Below are 18,522 nucleotides of genomic sequence, written 5' to 3'. Positions count from 1 at the left end.
CTAAGCGCTGCAGAGGTTACAAGGTGATCAGGTTAGGGCTCACAGTCTTAATCCCCATTTTACAGATGAGGTCACTGAGGCCCAGAGAATAATAATAATAATAATAATAATGATGGCATTTGTTAAGCGCTTACTATGTGCAAGGGGATACAAGGTGATCAGGTTGTCCCACGTGGGGCTCACAGTCTTAATCCCCATTTTACAGATGAGGTCACTGAGGCCCAGAGAATAATAATAATAATAATAATGATGGCATTTTTTAAGCGCTTACTATGTGCCGAGCACTGTTCTAAACGCTGGGGGGATACAAGGTGATCAGGTTAGGGCTCACAGTCTTAATCCCCATTTTACAGATGAGGTCACTGAGGCCCAGAGAATAATAATAATAATAATAATGATGGCATTTTTTAAGCGCTTACTATGTGCCGAGCACTGTTCTAAACGCTGGGGGGATACAAGGTGATCAGGTTAGGGCTCACAGTCTTAATCCCCATTTTACAGATGAGGTCACTGAGGCCCAGAGAATAATAATAATAATAATGATGGCATTTGTTAAGCGCTTACTATGTGCAAGGGGATACAAGGTGATCAGGTTGTCCCACGTGGGGCTCACAGTCTTAATCCCCATTTTACAGATGAGGTCACTGAGGCCCAGAGAATAATAATAATGATGGCATTTGTTAGGTGCTTACTATTACAGTTGAGGTACTAGTACAGTATTTACAGTTGAGGTCACTGAGGCCCGGAGAAGTGAAGTGGCCTGCTCAAAGCCACCCAGCAGACAGGTGGCGGAGCCGGGATTCGAACCCACGACCTCTGAGTCCGCGGGCTGTTCCCACGGAGCCGCCCTGCTTCTCCCCGCACCCCGGGCGACCCCGGGGCGTCCGTCTGCGACGGGCCGCCGCCGCTTCTCTTTCAGGACCAGCCCGGAGCGCGATCCCCTCGTTCTTCTGTCCCGGGAAGACCCGGGCCTGGTGGACGCCCAGTACACCAAGAACCAAGCCTGGAAATCCGAGAAAGTAATCGGGGCCGGGCTGGGGTCGGGGCGGGATGGAATCGGCACCGAAATAATAATAATAATGATAATAATGGCGGCATTTGTTAAGCGCTAACTATGCGCAGAGCACTGTTCTAAGCGCTGGGGGGGAATACACGGTGATCAAGTTGCCCCACGTGGGGCTCACAATCAATCCCCATTTTACAGATGAGGTCACTGAGGCTCAGAGACATTAAGTGACCTGCCCAGGGTCACACAGCCGTCATGTGGTGGAGTTGGGATTCGAACCCATGACCTCTGACTCCAAAGCCCGGGCTCTTTCCACTGAGCCACGCTGCTTCTCATACTCCGTCTCCGGGCGGGCGGGGGGCACGGAGTGTGAGCCCACTGTTGGGGAGGGACCGTCTCTAGATGATGCCAACTTGGACTTCCCAAGCGCTTAGTACAGTGCTCTGCACACAGTAAGCGCTCAATAAATACGATTGAATGAATGAATGAATGGTGGGGGGGGATCTCGGGGCGACTCCAAGAAGCAGCGGGGCCTGTAGGATGGAGCCCCCTTTTTCCTCTCCTCCTTCCCCTCCCCACAGCACCTGTATATATATATATATATATGTATATAATAATAATAATAATAATAATGATAGCATTTATTAAGCGCTTACTATGTGCAAAGCACTGTTCTAAGCGCTGGGGAGGTTACAAGGTGATCACGTTGTCCCACGGGGGGCTCACAGTCTTAGTCCCCATTTTACAGATGAGGTAACTGAGGCCCAGAGAAGTGAAGTGACTTGCCCAAAGTCACACAGCTGACAATTGGCAGAGTGGGGATTTGAACCCATGACCTCTAACTCCAAAGCCCAGGCTCTTTCCACTGAGCCACGCTGCTTCTCTCTCTCTCTATATATATATATATTTGTACAGATTTATTACTCTATTTCCCTAGGACATAATTTACTATTCTGTCAGATTTATTACTCTGTTTATTTCACTTGGACATATTTACTATCCTATTGATTTTGTTGACGATGCACCTGCAGCTTTAATTCTATTTGTTCTGACGATTCTGACACCCGTCTCCGTGTTTTGTTGTCCGTCTCCCCCTTCTAGACCATGAGCCCGCTGTGGGGTAGGGACCGTCTCGATCTGTTGCCAAATTGTACTTCCCAAGCGCTTAGTACAGTGCTCTCCATCCATTCAGTTGTATTTATTGAGCGCTTACTGTGTGCAGAGCACTGGACTGAGCGCCTGGGAAGTCCAAGTCGGCAACAGATAGAGACGGTCCCTACCGCAGCACCTGTATATATGTATATATGTCTGTACGTATTTATTACTCTATTTATTTTTACTTGTACATATTTATTCTATTTATTTTATTTTGTTAATATGTTTGGTTTTGTTCTCTGTCTCCCCCTTCTAGACTGTGAGCCCGCTGTTGGGTAGGGACCATCTCTATATGTTGCCAACTTGGACTTTCCAAGCGCTTAGTCCAGTGCTCTGAACACAGTAAGCGCTCAATAAATACGATTGAATGAATGAATGAATGTACGTATTTATTACTCTATTTTACTGGTACAGATTTATTCTATTTATTTTATTTTGTTAATATGTTTGGTTTTGTTGTCTGTCTCCCCCTTCTAGACTGTGAGCCCGCTGGTGGGTAGGGACCATCTCTAGATGTTGCCAACTTGGACTTCCCAAGCGTTTAGTACAGTGCTCTGCACACAGTAAGCGCTCAATAAATACGATCGCATGAATGAATGAATGAATGTACATATTTATTACTCTATTTTACTTGTACATATTTATTCTATTTATTTTATTTGGTTTATATGGTGTTTTTTTTGTTGTCTGTCTCCCCCTTCTAGACTGTGAGCCCGCTGTTGGGTAGGGACTGTCTCTATATGTTGCCAACTTGGACTTCCCAAGTGCTTAGTACAGTGCTCTGCACACAGCAAGCGCTCAATAAATACGATTGCATGAATGAATGAATGAATGTACGTATTTATTACTCTATTTTACTTGTACATATTTATTCTATTTATTTTAGTTTGTTAATATGTTTTGTTTTGTTGTCCGTCTCCCCCTTCTAGACTGTGAGCCCACTGTGGGGTAGGGACCGTCTCTATATGTTGCCGACTTGGACTTCCCAAGCGCTTAGTACAGTGCTCTCCATCCATTCAATTGTATTTGTTGAGCGCTTACTGCGTGCAGAGCACTGGACTGAGCGCTTGGGAAGTCCAGGTCGGCAACATCTAGAGACGGTCCCTACCACAGCACCTGTATATATGTACATATGTTTGTACATATTTATTACTCTATTTTACTTGTACATATTTATTCTATTTATTTTATTGTGTTAGTATGTTTTGTTCTCTGTCTCCCCCTTCTAGACTGTGAGCCCACTGTTGGGTAGGGACTGTCTCTAGATGTTGCCAACTTGTACTTCCCAAGCGCTTAGTACAGTGCTCTGCACACAGTAAGCGCTCAATAAATACGATTGAATGAAGGAAGCCACCAAAGGGGGCTGTGGGCATTAACTGTTCATTTCTTTCCCCCTGAAGGACACACTTGGGAGACCCCCGGCTAAGGAAGTCTCTCTCGTCGATCACTGCAAATACAGGTAAGCTCCTGAACACAGACACACTCTCCTCAATCAATCAATCAATCAATCAGTCGTATTTATTGAGCGCTTACTGTGTGCAGAGCACTGCGCTAAGCGCTCGGGAGAGGACGATAGACACATTCGCTGCCCACAACGAGCTTCGTGTCCCGCTTCTTGGTCCGTTCTCAGGTACCGGGCAGTGTCCAAGACACCTCCGGGGGACAGAGTACTTCCTTCAATCATATTTATTGAGCGCTTACTGTGTACTGAGCGCTTGGGAAGTACAAATCGGCAACATATAGAGACGGTTCCTACCCAGCAACGGGCTCACAATCTTTACTGGGTGCTATTGGGCGCAATTGTACGTATTTATTCTACTTATTTTATTTTGTTAATATATTTTGTCGTCTGTCTCCCCCTTCTAGACTGTGAGCCCGCTGTTGGGTAGGGACTGTCTCTAGATGTTGCCAACTTGGAGTTCCCAAGCGCTTAGTACAGTGCTCTGCACGCAGTAAGCGCTCAATAAATACGATTGAATGAATGAATGTACGTATTTATTACTCTATTTTATTTGTACATATTCTATTTATTTTATTTTGTTAATATGTTTTGTTTGTTCTCTGTCTCCCTGTTCTAGACTGTGAGCCCATTGTTGGGTAGGGACCGTCTCTATATGTTGCCAACTTGGCCTTCCCAAGCGCTTAGTACAGTGCTCTGTGCACAGTAAGCGCTCAATAAATACGACTGAATGAATGAATATACATATTTATTACTCTATTTTATTTGTACATATTCTATTTATTTTCTTTTGTTAATATGTTTTGTTTTGCTGTCCGTCTCCCCCTTCTAGACTGTGAGCCCACTGTTGGGTAGGGACCGTCTCTGTATGTTGCCAACTTGGCCTTCCCAAGCGCTTAGTCCAGTGCTCTGCACACAGTAAGCGCTCCATAAATACGACTGAATGAATGAATAAATGACTATTTTATTTGTACATATTCATTCTATTTATTTTACTTTCTTAATACGTTCTGTTTTGTTCTCTGCCCCCCCCGTTCTAGACTGTGAGCCCGCTGTTGGGTAGGGACCGTCTCTGTATGTTGCCAGCTTGGCCTTCCCAAGCGCTTAGTCCAGTGCTCTGCGCACAGTAAGCGCTCAATAAATACGACTGAATGAATGAATAAATGACTATTTTATTTGTACATATTCATTCTATTTATTTTATTTTCTTAATACGTTCTGTTTTGTTGTCTGTCTCCCCCTTCTAGACGGTGAGCCCGCTGTTGGGTAGGGCCCGTCTCTGTGTGTTGCCGACTTGGCCTTCCCAAGCGCTTAGTCCAGCGCTCTGCACACAGTAAGCGCTCGAATGAATGAATGAATGCTAGCCGAGGACGGATTTCATTCAATCGTATTTATTGAGCGCTGGACTAAGCGCTTGGGAAGTCCAAGTTGGCAACATCTAGAGACGGTCCCTACCCAACGGCGGGCTCCCAGTCCAGAATGGACTGTGGACTCCGGCCGGAGTCCCGGAGCGGGGCGCTGACCGCTGCGCCCCCCGGGCTCCCGTCCCTCCCGTAGGTACCTGTTCAATTTCCGAGGGGTGGCGGCCAGCTTCCGCTTCAAACACCTGTTCCTGTGCGGCTCCCTCGTCTTCCACGTGGGCGCCGAGTGGCTGGAATTCTTCTACCCGCAGCTGAAGCCTTGGGTCCACTACATCCCGGTCAACGCGGACCTCTCCAATGTCCGGTGAGGACCCCATCCACCCCCCCGAGACCCCCCGGGGACCCCAAAGGGGCAGCCCGGGGACCCGCTGGAAAGTCCACTCGGGCACCCGTGAGCTAGTTGGCATGGCCCCTGCATTCATTCAGTTGTATTTATTGAGCGCTTCCTGTGTGCAGAGCACTGTACTAAGCGCTTGGGAAGTCTAAGTCAGCAACAGATAGAGACGGTCCCTACCCAGCGGCGGGCTCGCAGTCTAGAAGGGTGGACCTGTTGGCGTTTCTAGGGTAGCCAGGCAGTCCGAGGTAGGACTGGGGTGAAAGGTTTTGCAGCCAGTTGTATTTATCGAGCGCTTACTGTGGGCAGAGCCCTATACTAAGCGCCTGAGAGTGGTCAGTAATAATAATGATAATGATGGTGTTCATTCATTCAATCATATTTATTGAGCGCTTCCTGTGTGCAGAGCACTGTACTAAGCGCTTGGGAAGTCCAAGTCGGCAACAGATAGAGACGGTCCCTACCCAACAGCGGGTTCGCAGTCTAGAAGGGTGGACTTGTTGGCGTTTCGAGGGTAGCCAGGCAGTCCGAGGTAGGACTGGGGTGTTAGGTTTTGTAGCCAGTTGTATTTATCGAGCGCTTACTGTGGGCAGAGCACTGTACTAAGCGCTTGGGAAGTCCAAGTTGGCAACATATAGAGATGGTCCCTACCCAACAGCGGGTTCGCAGTCTAGAAGGGTGGACTTGTTGGCGTTTCCAGGGTAGCCAGGCAGTCCGAGGTAGGACTGGGGTGAAAGGTTTTGTAGCCAGTTGTATTGAGCGCTTACTGTGGGCAGAGCACTGTACTAAGCGCCTGGGAAGTCCAAGTTGGCAACAGATAGAGACGGTCCCTGCCCAACGGTGGGCTCGCAGTCTAGAAGGGTGGACTTGTTGGCGTTTCGAGGGTAGCCAGGCAGTCCGAGGTAGGACTGGGGTGAAAGGTTTTGTAGCCAGTTGTATTTATCGAGCTCTTACTGTGGGCAGAGCACTGGACTAAGCGCCTGGGAAGTCCAAGTCGGCAACATATAGAGACGGTCCCTACCCAACAGTGGGCTCACAGTCTAGAAGGGTGGACTTGTTGGCGTTTCGAGGGTAGCCAGGCAGTCCGAGGTAGGACCGGGGTGAAAGGTTTTGTAGCCAGTTGTATTGAGCACTTACTGTGGGCAGAGCACTGTACTAAGCGCTTGGGAAGTCCAAGTCGGCAACAGATAGAGACGGTCCATACCCAACAGCGGGTTCGCAGTCTAGAAGGGTGGACTTGTTGGCGTTTCGAGGGTAGCCAGGCAGTCCGAGGTAGGACTGGGGTGTTAGGTTTTGTAGCCAGTTGTATTTATCGAGCGCTTACTGTGGGCAGAGCACTGTACTAAGCGCTTGGGAAGTCCAAGTCGGCAACATATAGAAACGGTCCCTACCCAACAGTGGGCTCACAGTCTAGAAGGGTGGACTTGTTGGCCTTTCTAGGGTAGCCAGGCAGTCCGAGGTAGGACTGGGGTGAAAGGTTTTGCAGCCAGTTGTATTTATCGAGCACTTACTGTGTGCAGAGCGCTGTACTAAGCGCTTGGGAAGTCCAAGTCGGCAACAGATAGAGACGGTCCCTACCCAACAGCGGGTTCGCAGTCTAGAAGGATGGACTTGTTGGCCTTTCTAGGGTAGCCAAGCAGTCCGAGGTAGGACTGGGATGAAAGGTTTTGTAGCCAGTTGTATTTATCGAGCGCTTACTGTGGGCAGAGCACTGGACTAAGCGCTTGAGAGGGGTCAGTAATAATAATGATAATGATGGCGTTTATTAAGCACTTACTATGTGCAAAGCACTGTTCAAAGCACTGGGGAGGCTACAAAGTGAACAAGCTGTCCCACGGGGGGTTCGCGGTCAATCCCCATTTTCCAGATGAGGGAACTGAGGCCCAGAGAAGTGAAGTGACATGCCCAAAGTCACCCAGCTGGCAATTGGCGGAACCGGGATTTGAACCCACGACCCCTGACTCTTTCCACTGAGCCACGCGCTTCTCTAGCGTAGAGAACAGTGGAACAGTAAGCAGACACAATCCCTGCCTACAATTAATTCATTCAATCATATTTATTGAGCGCTTACTGTGTGCAGAGCACTGTACTAAGCGCTTGGGAAGTCCAAGTTGGCAACATCTAGAGACGGTCCTTACCCAACAGCGGGCTCACGGTCTAGAATGAGCCGACAGTCCAGAAGGGGAGACGGACATTAATAGAAATCAATAAATGACAGAGATGGATTTAAGTGCTGTCGGGTTGGGCGGGGGGATGAATAAAGGGCGGGTGACGCAGAAAGGACGGGGAGAAGCAGCATGGCTCAGTGGGAAGAGCCCGGGCTTTGGTGTCAGGGGTCATGGGTTCGAATCCCGGCTCTGCCAATTGTCAGCTGGGTGACTTTAGGCAAGTCACTTCACTTCTCTGGGCCTCAGTTCCCTCATCTGGAAAATGGGGATTAACGTGAGCCCCCTGTGGGACAACCTGATCACCTTGTAACTTCCCCAGCGCTTAGAACAGTGCACATAGTAAGCGCTTAATAAATGCCATTATTATTAGAAGAAAGGAGGGCGCAGTCAGGGAAGGCTTCTGGGAGGAGACGGGCCTTCGATAAGGCTTTGAAAGCAGGGAGAGGGATCGTCCGTCGGATACGAGGAGGGAGGGTAGTCCAGGCCGGAGGCGGGATGCCTAGATTTTCTAGACTGTGAGCCCGCTGTTGGGTAGGGACTGTCTCTACATGTTGCCAACTTGTACTTCTCAAGCGCTTAGTACAGTGCTCTGCACACAGTAAGTGCTCAATAAATACGATTGATTGATTGATTGATTGATTCACCCTAGGGAGCTGCTGCAGTTTGTGAAAGAAAATGACGGGCTGGCCCGGGAAATCGCCGAGAGGTAGGTACCGCTTCCTTTCCCCGTCGTCCCCCCGGTGCCCCACGCGCCCGCCGGGTAGCCGCGGTTCAGTCAGGCTGGACAATCAATCGATCAATCAATCAATCGTATTGATTGAGCGCTTACTGTGTGCAGAGCACTGGACTAAGCGCTTGGGAAGTCCAAGTTGGCAACATCTAGAGACGGTCCCTACTCAACCGTGGGCTCACAGTCTAGAAGGGAGAGATGGGTGACAAAACAAAACATATTCACAAAATAAAATAAATAGGATAGATATGTACAAGTAAAATAAATAAATAAATAGAGTAATAAATATGTACAAACATGTATACGTATATACAGGTGCTGTGGGGAAGGGAAGGAGGTAAGATGGGGGGATGGAGAGGGGGACGAGGGGGAGAGGAAGGAAGGGGCTCAGTCTGGGAAGGCCTCCTAATCAATCAATCATATTTATTGAGCGCTTACTTTGTGCAGAGCACTGGACTAAGCGCTTGGGAAGTCCAAGTTGGCAACATATAGAGACGGTCCCTACCTAACAGCGGGCTCACAGTCTAGAAGGGGGAGACAGAGAACAGAACCAAACATACTAACAAAATAAAATAAATAGGATAGATATGTACAAGTAAAATAAATAGAAAAATAGAGTAATAAATATGTACAAACATGTAAACATATATACAGGTGCTGTGGGGAAGGGAAGGAGGTAAGATGGGGGGGATGGAGAGAGGGACGAGGGGGAGAGGAAGGAAGGGGCCCAGTCTGGGAAGGACAAGCAGCGTGGCTCAGTGGGAAGAGCCCGGGATTTGGAGTTCCAATCCCGGCTCCGCCAACGGTCAGCTGGGTGACTTTGGGCAAGTCGCTTCACTTCTCTGGGCCTCAGTTCCCCCACCTGGGAAATGGGGATGAAAACTGTGAGCCCCCCGTGGGACCACCTGATCACCCTGTAATCTCCCCAGCGCTTAGAACGGTGCTTTGCATGCAGTAAGCGCTTAATAAATGCCATCATTATTATGATTATTCAGTCGTCTTTACTGAGCGCTTACTGTGTGCAGAGCACTGGACTAAGCGCTTGGGAAGTCCAAGTTGGCAACATATAGAGACGGTCCCTACCCAACAACAGACTCACAGTCTAGAAGTCTATAAATACCACTGTTATAATAATTATTATTCATTCATTCATTCATTCAGTCGTATTTATTGAGTGCTTACTGTGCGCAGAGGACTGTACTAAGCTCTTGGGAAGTACAAGTTGGCAACATATAGAGACGGACGGTCCCTACCCAACAACGGGCTCACAGTCTAGAAGTCTACAAATACCACTATTATAATTATTATTATTCTTTCATTCATTCAATTGTATTTATTGAGCGCCTACTGTGTGCAGAGCACTGGACTAAGCATTTGGGAAGTCCAAGTTGGCAACTTATAGAGACGGTCCCTACCCAACAATGGGCTCACAGTCTAGAAGTCTATAAATACCACTATTATTCATTCATTCAGTCGTATTTATTGAGCGCTTACTGTGTGCAGAGCACTGGACTAAGCGCTTGGGAAGGACAAGTTGGCAACATATAGAGATGGTCCCTACCCAACAACGGGCCTCCCCACAGCAGCTGTATATATGTTTGTCCAGATTTATTACTCTATTTATTTTACTTGTACATATTTACTATTCTATTTATTTTGTTCATGAGGTGCATCTAACTTTACTTCTGTTTATTCTGATGACTCGACAACCGTCCACATGTTTTGTTTTGTCGTCTGTCTCCCCCTTCTACACCGTGAGCCCGCTGTTGGGTAGGGACCGTCTCTATATGTCGCCAACATGTACTTCCCAAGCGCTTAGTCCAGTGCTCTGCACACAGTAAGCGCTCAATAAATGCGATTGAATGAATGAACAAATACCATTATTATTATTATTAACAGACCAGACACAGTCCCTATATGTTGCCAACTTGGACTTCCCAAGCGCTTAGTCCAGTGCTCTGCACACAGTAAGAGCTCAATAAATACGATTGAATGAATGAATGAACAAATACCATCATCATTATTATTATTATTATTATTATTATTATTATTATTATTATCAGAGCAGACACAGTCCCTATATGTTGCCAACTTGTACTTCCCAAATGCTTAGTCCAATGTTATGCACACAGTAAGCGCCCAATAAATACGATTGAATGAATGAATGAACAAATACCATTATTATTATTATTATTATTATCATTATTAACAGAGCAGACACCGTCCCAATTTCTTGCCAACTTGGACTTCCCAAGCGCTTAGTCCAGTGCTCTGCACACAGTAAGCGTCCAGTAAATACGATTGAATGAATGAATGAATGAACAAATACCATTATTATTATTATTATTATTATTATCATTATTAACAGAGCAGACACAGTCCCAATTTGTTGCCAACTTGGACTTCCCAAGTGCTTAGTCCAGTGCTCTGCACACAGTAAGCGCTCAATAAATACGATTCATTCATTCATTCAATCGTATTTATTGAGTGCTTACTGTGTGTAGAGCACAGGACTAAGCGCTTAGCACTGAATTGAATGAATGAACAAATACCATCATTATTATTATTATTATCGTTATTAACAGACCACAGTCCCTATATGTTGCCAACTTGTACTTCCCAAGCGCTTAGTCCAGTGCTCTGCACACAGTAAGTGACCAATAAGTACGATTGAATGAATGAATGAATGAATGAACAAATACCATTATTGTTATTAACAGAGCAGACACAGTCCCTATATGTTGCCAACTTGTACTTCCCAAGCGCTTAGTCCAGTGCTCCGCACACAGTAAGCGCTCAATAAATACGATTCATTCATTCAATCATTTATTGAGCGCTTACTGTGTGCAGAGCACAGGACTAAGCGCTTAGCACTGAATTGAATGAATGAACAAATACCATTATTATTATTATTAACAGACCAGACACAGTCCCTATATGTTGCCAACTTGTACTTCCCAAGCGCTTAGTCCAGTGCTGTGCACACAGTAAGTGCCCAATAAGTACTATTGAATGAATGAATGAATGAATGAACAAATACCATTATTATTATTATTAACAGAGCAGACACAGTCCCTATATGTTGCCAACTTGTACTTCCCAAGCGCTTAGTCCAGTGCTCTGCACACAGTAAGTGCCCAATAAGTACGATTGAATGAATGAATGAATGAATGAACAAATACCATTATTATTATTATTAACAGAGCAGACACAGTCCCTATATGTTGCCAACTTGTACTTCCCAAGCGCTTAGTCCAGTGCTCTGCACACAGTAAGTGCCCAATAAGTACGATTGAATGAATGAATGAATGAATGAATGAATGAACAAATGCCATTATTATTATTATTAACAGAGCAGACACAGTCCCTATATGTTGCCAACTTGGACTTCCCAAGCGCTAAGTCCAGTGCTCCGCACACAGTAAGCGCTCAATACATACGACTGAATGAATGAATGCTCTGCACCTCGTAAGCACTCAGTAAATAGCCCCGATTGAATGAGGAGAAGATGTGAGGTCTCCCCTTTGAACCCGTGTGCTCGTAGGGGTCGCCGGTTCGTCACCGACCACCTGCGGATGGCCGACGTCTCGTGCTACTGGGAGACGCTGCTGACCGAATTCGCCCGAGTCCTGACCTACGAGGTGAAGAGGAAGGAAAACTACCAAGAAATCCTCCCCAAACGTGTGAAAACTGAACTTTAGACGCCTCCCCGAAGCGGCCCTCCGGGGAAAGCCCCTCTCGCCATGGCGGCGGCTGAAACGGGCGGGGATCATTCATTCATTCGTTCCTTCAATCATATTTATTCATTCAATCGCATTTATTGAGCGCCTACTGTGTGCAGAGCGCTGTACTGAGCGCTTGGGAAGTCCAAGTCGGCAACACGTAGAGACGGTCCCTACCCAACGGCGGGCTCACAGTCTAGAAGGGGGAGACAGAGAACAAAGCAAAACATATTAACAAAATAAAATGAGTAGAATAAATAAGTACAAGTAAAATAAATAAATAAATAGAGCGCCGACTGTGTGCAGAGCACTGTACTAAGCGCTTGGGAAGTCCAAGTTGGCAACATATAGAGCGGTCCTTAGCCGACAGCGGGCTTGCAGACTAGATCGCATAGCTCATCCCGGGGACCGAGCCTCGGCTCGGACGTCCCTCAATCAATCGTATTTATTGAGCGCTTACTGTGTGCAGAGCACTGGACTAAGCGCTTGGGAAGTACAAGTTGGGAACATATAGAGACGGTCCCTACCCAACGGTGGGCTCACAGGCTAGAAGACACGTCCCTCGAGTGCCGCAGCCCGGCGCTCCCTGGATCCCCCCCGTTTTCCAGGCCGGAAGGGAGCCGGATGCGACTCCCTCATCCCGGAGGAACCGGCCGTGTCAGGAAGCAGCCTCTGTACTTCGTGGGGGTCTCGCTTCGGATTTCGGATTTCTCCCTTCTCTCGCCTCTTTCCCGGTCTCCCCCTCTTCTCCGGGCGGTTTGACTGGTTCTGCCGTTGCGTGGATTAAATAAAAAGGAAAACTCAGCCACATTCTCCTCTTCTCCGGGAGGTTCGACCGGTTTCTGCCGTTGCTTGGATTAAGAAGTAAAAAGGAAAACTCAGCCACATTCCCCTCTTCTCCGGGCGGTTTGACTGGTTCCGCCGTTGCGTGGATTAAGAAGTAAAAAGGAAAACTCAGCCACAATCCCCCCTTCTCCGGGCGGTTCGACCAGTTCCGCCGTTGCGTGGATTAAATAAAAAGGAAAACTCAGCCACATTCCCCTCTTCTCCGGGCGGTTCGACCGGTTCCGCCGTTGTGTGGATTAAGAAGTAAAAAGGAAGACTCAGCCACATTCCCCTCTTCTCCGGGCGGTTCGACTGGTTCCGCCGTTGCGTGGTTTAAATAAAAAGGAAAATTCAGCCACATTCCCCACTTCTCCGGGTGGCTCGACCGGTTCCACCGTTGTGTGGATTAAGAAGTAAAAAGGAAAACTCAGCCACATTCCCCTCTTCTCTGGGCGGTTCGACTTGTTCCGCCGTTACGTGGATTAAGAAGTAAAAAGGAAAACTCAGCCACATTCCCCTCTTCTCCGGGCGGTTTGACTGGTTCCGCCGTTGCGTGGATTAAGAAGTAAAAAGGAAAACTCAGCCGCCACATTCCCCTCTTCTCCGGGCGGTTCGACCATTTCCGCCGTTGCGTGGATTAAATAAAAAGGAAAACTCAGCCACATTCCCCTCTTCTCCGGGCGGTTTGACTGGTTCCTGCGTGGATTAAGAAGTGAAAAGGAAAACTCAGCCACATTAAGTCAAAGGACCAGCAGACACGGCGTGCCCCACGGCCCAGCCAGTCCAGGACTCGGTCTCCCTCGGAGTGTCGGAAAATTTGGAGGAGCAGCTGTGTCGTCGACCCTCCTGGAAGCCCACCCTCGTGGTCCTCTCCATTCCTGATTTTCCAGCAACACCCGCCTTTCTTCTGTCCCTCCCTGACCATCCTCCAGTCACCCACCAGGACCATCCAATAATAATAATGATGGCATTTGTTAAGCGCTTACTATGTGCAAAGCACTGTTGTAAGCACTGGGGGGATATAAGGTAACCACGTTGTCCCACGTGGGGATCACAGTCTTAATCCCCATTTTCCATCTAAGGTCACTGAGGCCCAGGATTTGAACCCATAATAATAATAATGATGATGGCATTTATTAAGCGCTTACTATGTGCAAAGCACCGTTCTAAGCGCTGGGGAGGTTACAAGGTGATCAGGTTGTCCCACCGGGGGCTCCCAGTCTTCATCCCCATTTTCCATCTGAGGTCACTGAGGCCCAGAGAAGTGAAGTGACTTGCCTAAAGTCACCCAGCTGACAATTGGCGGAGCCGGGATTTGACCCCATAATACTAATGATGGCATTTATTAAGCGCTTACTACGTGCCAAGCACTGTTCTAAGCGCTGGGAAGGTTACAAGGTGATCAGGTGGACCCACGGGGGGCTCATAGTCTTAATCCCCATTTTACAGTTGAGGTAACTGAGGCCCAGAGAAGTGAAGTGACTTGCCCAAAGTCACCCAGCTGACAAGCGGCGGAGCAGGGATTTGAACCCATGACCTCTGACTCCAAAGCCCGGGCTCTTTCCACTGAGCCACAAACTCCTGACTCTCCCATCTCCATCCTTGACTCTCCCTCAATCAATCAATCGATCAATCGTATTTACTGAGCGCTTACTGTGTGCAGAGCACTGTACTAAGCGCTTGGGAAGTACAAGTTGGAAACATATAGAGACGGTCCCTACCCAACAGTGGGCTCAGCGACTTAATGAGTGCCATCGTTACTATTATTATTGTGCTCTTTGCATAGCCCGCTGTTGGGTAGGAACCGTCTCTAGATGTTGCCAACTTGGACTTCCTAAGCGCTTAGTACAGTGCTCCGCACACAGTAAGCGCTCAATAAATACGATTGAATGAATGAATAGTCCACGCCGCCTTCCTCCCTTGGGGCTCAGAGAGGCAAGGTTTTCCCTTTGGGCCTCAGCGAGAGAGGGCCCGGGCCTGGCGTTGGCATTGAGGGCGTGCCCACGGGGGCATCGTGCCTCAGTGGAAAGAGCCCGGGCTTCGGAGTCAGAGGTCATGGGTTCAAATTTTGTTAATATAATAATAATAATGATGGCATTTATTAAGCGCTTACTATGTGCAAAGCACTGCTGGGGAGGTTACAAGGTGATCAGGTTGTCCCGCGGGGGGCTCACAGTCTTAATCCCCATTTTCCAGATGAGGTAACCGAGGCCCAGAGAAGTGAAGTGACTTGCCCAAAGTCACACGGCTGACAATTGGCGGAGCCGGGATTTGAACCCATGACCTCTGACTCCAAAGCCCCTGTTCTTTCCACGGAGCCACGCTGCTTCCCTAATATGTGTTGTTTCGTTGTCTGTTTCCCTCGTCTAGATTGTGAGCCCGCTGTTGGGTAGGGACCGTCTCTACATGTTGCCAACTTGGACTTCCCAAGCGCTTAGTCCAGTGCTCTGCACACCGTAAGCGCTCAATAAGTACGATTGGATGAATGAATGAAAACCAGAGTCGACATTTCAGGGCTCTGCTCTGGCTCCGCCACGGAGTCACCGTGAGCCCGCTGTTGTGTTGGGACCGTCTCTATCTGTTGCCAACTTGTACTTCCCGAGCGCTTAGTCCAGTGCTCTGCCCACAGTAAGCGCTCAATAAATACGATTGAATGAATGAATGAAAACCAGAGTCGACATTTCGGGGTTCTGCTCTGGCTCCACCACTGAATCACCGTGAACCCACTGTTGGGTAGGGACCGTCTCTATATGCTGCCAACTTGGATTTCCCAAGCGTTTAGTCCAGTGCTCTGCCCACAGTAAGCGCTCAATAAATACGATTGAATGAATGAATGAATGAAAACCAGAGTCAATCAATCAATCAATCGTATGTATTGTGTGCAGAGCACTGTACTAAGTGCTTGGGAAGTCCGAGTTGGCAACATCTAGAGACAGTCCCTACCCAACAGTGGGCTCACGGTCTAAAAGGGGGAGACAGAGAACAGAACCAAACGTACTAACAAAATAAAATAAATAGAATAGAGATGTACAAGTAAAATAAATAAATAAATAGAGCAATAAATAAATATGTACAAATATATATACGTATATACAGGTGCTGTGGGGAAGGGAAGGATGGGCCAAGCACTGGTCTAAAGATACAAGGTGATCAGGTTGTCCCATGGGGGGCTCGGGGTGGGTGACGGACAGCGGGGATGGGGGGCTCGCCCAAGGTCGGCTGTGAAGGCCAAGGATGATACCAATAATAAATGTTATTAAGTATTAAATGAATCCATCAATGAATAATTGTTATTATTAAATTAATAATAGGCGCTTTCTAGGTATCAGGCGTCGTAGTGATGACAAGCGCTTAGTCCAGTGCTCTGCACATAGTAAGCGCTCACTAAATACGATTGATGATAACTTTGGTATTTGTTCACTCATTCATTCAATGGTATTTATTGAGCGCTTACGGTGTGCAGAGCACTGGACTAAGCACTTGGGAAGTCCAAGTTGGCAACATCTAGAGATGGTCCCTACCCAACAGCGGGCTCACAGTCTAAAAGGGGGAGACAGAGAACAAAACCGAACGTACTAACAAAATAAATAGAATAGATATGTACAAGTAAAATAAATAAATAAATAGGGCAATAAATAAATATGTACAAATATATATACATATATACAGGTGCTGTGGGGAAGGGAAGGATGGGCCAAGCACTGTTCTAAAGATACAAGGTGATCAGGTTGTCCCATGGGGGGCTCGGGGTGGGTGACGGGCGGGGATGGGGGGCTCCCCCAAGGTCGGCTGTGAAGGCCAAGGACGATACCAATAATAAATGTTATTAAGTATTAAATGAATCCATCAATGAATAATTGTTATTATTAAATTAATTAATAACAGGCGCTTTCTAGGTATCAGGCGTCGTAATGATAACAAGCGCTTAGTCCAGTGCTCTGCACACAGTAAGCGCTCAATAAATATGATTGATGATAACAACTTTGGTATTTGTTCACTCATTCATTCAATCGTATTTATCGGGCGCTTACTGTGTGCAGAGCACTGGACTAAGCGCTTGGGAAGTCCAAGTTGGCAACATCTAGAGACGGTCCCTACCCAACAGCGGGCTCACGGGCTAGAAATTCTCCTACATCCTCAGTTTCCCCTCCACTTGAGAGGAAGACCCTTCTCTATCTTCACCCTGCCCGCTTCGCTCTCCGGGGTCACGGAGCAGCCCAGTGGACAAAGCCCGGGCCTGGGAATCAGGTCGCGGGTTCGAATGCGGGCTCTGCCGCTTCTCTGCTGGGTGACCTTGGGCGAGTCACTTCACTTCTCTAGGCCTCAGTTCCCTCATCCATAAAATGGGGACAGAGAGCGTGAACTCCCCCCTTCTAGACTGTGAGTCTAGACCGTCTCCATATGTTGCCAACTTGGACTTCCCAAGCGCTTAGTCCAGTGCTCTGCACACAGGAAGCGCTCAATAAATGCGATTGAATGAATGAATGAATTCTATTTATTTTGTTAATGATGTGCATTTAGCTTTAATTATTACTCTATTTATTTATTTATTTTACTTGTACATTTCTATCCTATTTATTTTATTTTGTTGGTATGTTTGGTTCTGTTCTCTGTCTCCCCCTTTTAGACTGTGAGCCCACTGTTGGGTAGGGACTGTCTCTATGTGTTGCCAATTTGTACTTCCCAAGCGCTTAGTACAGTGCTCTGCACATAGTAAGCGCTCAATAAATACGATTGATTGATTGATTGATTGATTTGTTCTGACGACTTGACACCCGTCCACGTTTTGTTTTGTCGTCCGTCTCCCCCTTCTAGACCGTGAGCCCGTTGTTGGGTAGGGACCGCCTCTAGATGTTGCCGACTTGGCCTTCCCAAGCGCTTAGTCCAGTGCTCTGCACACAGTGAGCGCTCAGTAAATACGATTGAATGAATGAATGAATACTATTTATTCTGTTAATGAGGCGGCATTTTGGGGTTCTGTTCTGGCTCCGCCACTGAGTCACCGTGAGCCCACTTGGGTAGGGACCGTCTCTATCTGTTGCCATCTTGGACTTCCCGAGCGCTTAGTACAGTGCTCTGCACACAGTGAGCGCTCAATAAATACGATTGAATGAAAGAATGAACCCCGGGCCCCACAACTGCAGCGGCCCGTGACCGCTGGCTTTTCCTGTCATTAAAATAGAAACCACAACCGATGCTTCCCCCCCAACCCCATTGGGACCCTGACACTCCCTGTGGTGGTGATGGGGGCCTTTTATCGCCTTCTTCTCTCCGTGACTCTCTTTATTCATTCATTTGATTGTATTTATTAATAATAATAATAATAATAATAGCATTTATTAGTCGCCTCTGGAGATCAGTGCTTTGCATTCATTCATTCATTCATTCAATCGTATTTATTGAGTGCTTACTGATTAATAATAATAATAATAATGATAGCATTTATTAATCGCCTCTGGAGAACAGTGCTTTGCATTCATTCATTCATTCATTCAATCGTATTTATTGAGTGCTTACTGATTAATAATAATAATAGTAGCCTTTATTAATCGCCTCTGGGGAACAGTGCTTTGTATTCATTCATTCATTCATTCACTCAATCATATTTATTGAGCACTTACTGTGTGCAGAGCACTGGACTAAGCGCTTGGGAAGTCCAAGTTGGCAACGTAGAGAGACGGTCCCTACCCAACAGTGGGCTC

General features: G+C 47.3%; 1 protein-coding gene across 2 annotated transcripts in view; it reads left to right on the top strand.

The window, feature by feature from the left end:
• The window catches only part of POGLUT1 (protein O-glucosyltransferase 1), a 30,215-nt gene extending 18,110 nt beyond the window's left edge, over nt 1–12,105 (top strand). For both annotated transcript variants that reach the window (XM_038757810.1, XM_038757809.1), the window contains 5 exons: nt 920–1,019; nt 3,562–3,620; nt 5,178–5,345; nt 8,193–8,249; nt 11,818–12,105. In XM_038757810.1, the coding sequence (XP_038613738.1) occupies nt 920–1,019; nt 3,562–3,620; nt 5,178–5,345; nt 8,193–8,249; nt 11,818–11,974 (541 nt within the window). In that variant the 3' untranslated portion in view covers nt 11,975–12,105. The remainder of the gene's footprint in view (nt 1–919; nt 1,020–3,561; nt 3,621–5,177; nt 5,346–8,192; nt 8,250–11,817) is intronic.
• Nucleotides 12,106–18,522: the final 6,417 nt, after the last annotated feature.

The sequence above is a fragment of the Tachyglossus aculeatus genome, chromosome 16, assembly GCF_015852505.1.
Source record: "Tachyglossus aculeatus isolate mTacAcu1 chromosome 16, mTacAcu1.pri, whole genome shotgun sequence".
Taxonomy (NCBI): Eukaryota; Metazoa; Chordata; class Mammalia; order Monotremata; family Tachyglossidae; genus Tachyglossus; species Tachyglossus aculeatus.
The sequence above is the reverse complement of the archived record's forward strand: the minus strand, read 5'-3'. Positions and strand labels throughout refer to the sequence as shown.